At 40.4% G+C, this 5,012-nt stretch overlaps 1 protein-coding gene across 1 annotated transcript; it reads right to left on the reverse strand.

The window, feature by feature from the left end:
- Positions 1 to 3,701: 3,701 nt before the first annotated feature.
- LOC106407818 lies at positions 3,702 to 4,805 on the reverse strand. The gene has a single exon (XM_013848679.2). It carries the CDS (start codon positions 4,803 to 4,805, stop codon positions 3,702 to 3,704), a length of 1,104 nt encoding a protein of 367 aa, XP_013704133.1.
- Positions 4,806 to 5,012: the final 207 nt, after the last annotated feature.

Raw genomic sequence — 5,012 nt, forward strand, 5'->3', positions numbered from 1 at the left:
TATGTCTAATTAAAGTAATATAATATTATTAATATAAATTATGCATACAAACTATAGATTAATTTAAAATTAAAAATAAATAACAATCAATTATTATAGTATATTTACTTTATAAATATTTATACTCGTGCATGAGCACGGGAAAATCACCTAATACCCTATATTAATTATTGTTAAATATCTAATGAAGCCTCAAGTAACGGAACCCACTAACCTAACGAATTGCATACAACAATCTTACATAATTTTGTTTTCCGTTTTTTGTCAAATTTTTACATAACTTATATCTTTTATTTTTTGAAAAGGCTTTCATTAACATAACTTATATCGTTGTATCCTATTATATGAACTTTCTTATGGAATATATAATGTTCTTGTAATTATTAGTTATACACTTCTTAACTTCAGATGAGTATTGCCATACAATTCTATATGATATTGCAAAATTTACTAACTATAATAAGGTATGTCTAGTTTAAGGTCTCACGATCACTCTTATGTAAACACAATCAATAAGACTAACTCTCTTATTAATCTTCTTAAGGAAACTCGCTCAAAACCTTAAGTTCTCAATCACAACTCTTAAGTTATGCAACATACTTGCATCTTCTTATATAACATCTTAATTGTCCTAATCTCATTAGGATAAACATAACTTAAATATTTCCTATTCTCTCTAGATAACTATAACTCAATAGTTTTAGGAAACTTGCTTCTCAAGCTATTTCAAGCTTATCCAACATTCTCCCTCTTAATCTTGAAACCTTCTTGTGGCAACTCTTGCATTCCAATGAAGTCCCTCATTTCTTTGGACTTGATACCTCCCAATGCCTTAGTGAGAATATCTGCCTTCTGTTCGTTACCCGGTACATGCTCAACTTCTATAAGCTCCCTCTCAACACATTCTCTTATAAAGTGGTACCTAGAGTGTATGTGTTTACTTCTTCCATGGAAGACTGGATTTCTTGTCAAGGCAATTGCAGATTGATTGTCAATTCTGATGGTGACCTTCTCTCTGGTTTGGCTGGTGACTTCACTTAATAGATCCCGCAGCCAGATTGCCTGTCTCGCAGCCTCTGTGCAGGCCATGAACTCGGCCTCACAGATTGACAGCGCAACTGTATCTTGCTTCTGCGAGCACCACGTTAGAGGACTCTTTCCTATGTAGAAGATGTGTCCAGTCATGCTTCGTCCATCATCTGGATCAACATTATAGCTACTGTCACTATACCCAATCAGCCTTGATATCTTCTGTGATGATCGCTCGAACAACAAACCGAAACTTGAGCTTCCTTGCAGATAACGTAAACATTGCTTCAGTGCAACGCCGTGTGATTCTCTTGGACTATGCATATAGCGACTCAAAACTCCCACGCAGAAAGCTAGATCAGGCCTTGTGTGGAGTAAGTACCTTAAGCAACCAATATTCTTTCTGTAGCCTGTCGCATCAATCTCTCGTTCTTCTTCCGCCTTTGATAAACACAGACCGAGATCCATGGGAGCTTGAACTGAGTTACACTTATCCATTCCTGTGTTCTCGAGTATCTTCTTAGCATACTGTCTCTGATTAAGCGTAATCCCTTGATCATCTTGGACCACTTCCATTCCTAGATAGTATGTTAGTCTCCCAAGGTCGCTCATGTCAAATTTGCTCGCCATGCCTCTCTTGAAGTCGTTTATAAGCTTCTTGCTTGTTCCAGTTACGAACAAGTCGTCCACATAGACAGCCACTACAAGAAGATCGCCTTTTATTGTCTTGCGATAGACTGATGGCTCTTTAGTACACTTACTAAACCCAAGCTCCATGAGTATTTGGTTAAGCTTGTTGTTCCAAGCCCTCGGTGCTTGTCTTAATCCATACAATGCTTTGTTGAGTCTATATACATTCTTCTCATGTTCTTTCTTCTCGAAGCCCTCTGGCTGGCTTACATAGACGATCGCCTTCAGCTCTCCGTGCAGAAAGGCAGTTTTAACGTCGAGATGGTGGATTTCCCATCCATTAGTCGCAGCCAAACTAATCAGTAGCCTTATAGTCTCAAGTCTAGCAACTGGTGCAAAAACTTCCTCAAAATCAACTCCATATTGTTGTACGTAACCCTTCGCAACCAATCTCGCTTTGAACTTGTTGATGCTTCCGTCGGTATTGCGTTTGATCTTAAACATCTACTTTAATCCTATAGCTTTTGCACCAAACGGAAGTTCTACGAGCTCCCAAGTTCTATTTCTTTCGATAGACTCTATCTCATCTTCACAAGCTCTTGTCCATTCCTTAGAGTTTTTAGCTTCCTCAAAGTTTCTTGGCTCATTAATCAAATACAACAAGACTTCTTCTGCAAGTTCTTCTGCTAGTAGGACATAGTCTTCGAGATATTTTGGTTGATGAGTCTGTCTTTCTGACCTCCTAAGGTATTGTGGCTGATCTTCGGCTTCGCTAGTGCTCTGTTTTGGAACAGAGCTTGTCGGATCAGAAGCCTCCTCTGTTTCTTTAACATTCTCGATAGCCTTTGAAAATGTGTTGTCTTTGTTATCACCTTCTCCATACGTTTCAAACCTTCCTCCTGAGATTACAAAGCTTTCGGTCTCTTGTTTATTGTCCTTACTCCAGCTCCAGCCCTTTTCTTCGTCAAACACGACGTCTCGGCTAACAATGACTCTCCTTGTATTTGGATTATATAGGCGATATGCCTTTGATCCGAGCTCTGTACCGAGATGGACTAACATAAGAGACCGATCATCAAGCTTCTTTAGTTGTGCGCCCTCTATCTTTGCGTATCCTATGCATCCAAAAACTCTTATTTGACTTATATTTGGCTTCTTACTTCGTAACATCTCATATGGCGTTTGATCATTCAACGCTCTTGTAGATACACGGTTGATCAGGTATGTAGCGTGCCTGATCGCTTCTCCCCAAAGGTAGTTAGGCATCGACATATGTTTGAGTAAACTCCTTGCCATCTCCATTAATGTTTGATTTCTCCGCTCGACCACACCGTTCTGTTGAGGTGTGTAGGGTGCAGTAAGATGTCGTCTTATCCCCGCACCATCACAGTAGCTATCAAAGTCATCATTCACAAACTCTCCTCCTCTATCAGTTCTGAAAGTTTGTATCTTCTCACCCGTTTCACTTTCAACTAGACTTCTTTGTCTTTTAAACTTGCAAAAGGCATCACTCTTTTGTTTCAATAGCATCGACCACATATACCTCGTGTGATCGTCGACGACCACAAATATATATCTATTACCACCATGTGTCATTGGTGTTGTAGGACCGCAAAGATCTCCGTGAAGCAGCTCTAGCACCTTTGTTGCTCGGTATGAAGTGGCCTTTGGGAAAGTTTGCCTTGCGTGCTTCCCAAGTAGGCAAGATCCGCAAACATTCTTCTCAATGAATCCCTTTGGTAAGCCTAGTGCAAGCTCTTTCAACATCATGTTCTGTATACTCTCTGAGTTTATATGCCCCAATCTCTCATGCCATCTATTTGTTTCACCTTCTGCGCTCAAGTAGAGACACGATCCGCTTTTAAGACCCATATGCACCTTGTATAACCTATTTCTCGACCTCTTGGCAGTGACTAGCAGCTTTCCAGACTGATCATGCATTGTTAGTAGTTCTCCTCGAAGCCTTATGTCACAGCCAGATTCTGTTGCTTGCCCCAAACTTATGATGTTACTTCTTAGATCAGGTATAAAATAAACATCGGTCATCTGTCTCGCACTCCATTCATATCCGTAAACGAAATTGTGCCTTTGCCTTTGATGTCTATTCTAGAGTCATCTCCAAAGCGTACCTTCCCGGAGATCGTGTTATCAAGTTTGGAGAAGTACCTTACGTCGCCAGTCATATGATTTGAAGCTCCATTATCAAGGTACCAAACGTTTGCTCCTTTATCTTTGGTCTCGTATTTCTCAGGCAACACTTTCTTCTCATTCAAAAAAACGATCTCGTGCATCATGAGCTCGTCGGCTTCTTGTGTCTCTGTGTTGTCTGCTTCTTGAGTCTCTTGTAGCTTCAGCAAGAGCTCTGGACACTGCGCAACGAAATGACCAACCTTATCACACCTGTAACAGGTTATGTGTGACGCGTCTCTAGCTCCTTCTCTTCCTCCATTATAGTATCCTCCATTATAGTTTCTTCCTTCATTATAACGACCATGGCCTCTGCCTCTGTAAGAGCGTCCTCCTCGACCTCTTCCTCTATATGATTCGTTATGGTCTCGATTTCCCCATTGAGAAGAGTAGTCACCTTGAGGTTTAGCTGCTTGTCTTGCTTGTCCTTCACTATTTGTATACAACAGTTTTCCTTTGTCATCTTCTTCTGAAGTCTCATCTTGAATACGTTCTTCGTAAGCTTTTAAACGTCCAAAAATGTCTTCAAAGCTTGTCTTATTGAGATCAAGTACTTGCTCCAGGGAGGCAACAATTTGTATATACTTCTTGCGAGGTAGACTTGATAGAAACTTCTTAACGATCTTGGATTCTTCGATTGTCGTTCCTAAAGCAGCTGATTTAGATGCCAATTCTGATAGCTTTCCTCCGAAATCATCAATGCTCTCTGTTTCTTTCATACGAAGCCGATCAAACTCCGATAGTAATGTTTGCAGTCTAGCTTCCCTCACACGTTCTGCTCCTACATGCCTAGTTTTAATGGCTTCCCATACTTGTTTTGCTGTTTCAAACTCGGCTACCTGCAGTACGAGGCTCTCTGGTACTGATTGAAACAACAGAGCCATCGCCAAGTTATTCTTCTCGGTATCAAGAGTCTCTGTCTCTACAACCTCCCAAGCTTTGTGCACTTTAAGTGCCATCCTCATCCTGACAGCTCACACAGTATAGTTTGATGTGCTAAGCATAGGACATTGTATCGAAGTTCCTCCTTCTTTAGGTTTCCCTGTTGCCACAACGATGTCACCCATAGCTCTGATACCAAATCTAGTTTAAGGTCTCACGATCACTCTTATGTAAACACAATCAATAAGACTAACTCTCTTATTAATCGTCTTAAGGAAACTCAC

Source organism: Brassica napus, chromosome C3 (assembly GCF_020379485.1).
Source record: "Brassica napus cultivar Da-Ae chromosome C3, Da-Ae, whole genome shotgun sequence".
In the NCBI taxonomy this organism is placed as follows: Eukaryota; Viridiplantae; Streptophyta; class Magnoliopsida; order Brassicales; family Brassicaceae; genus Brassica; species Brassica napus.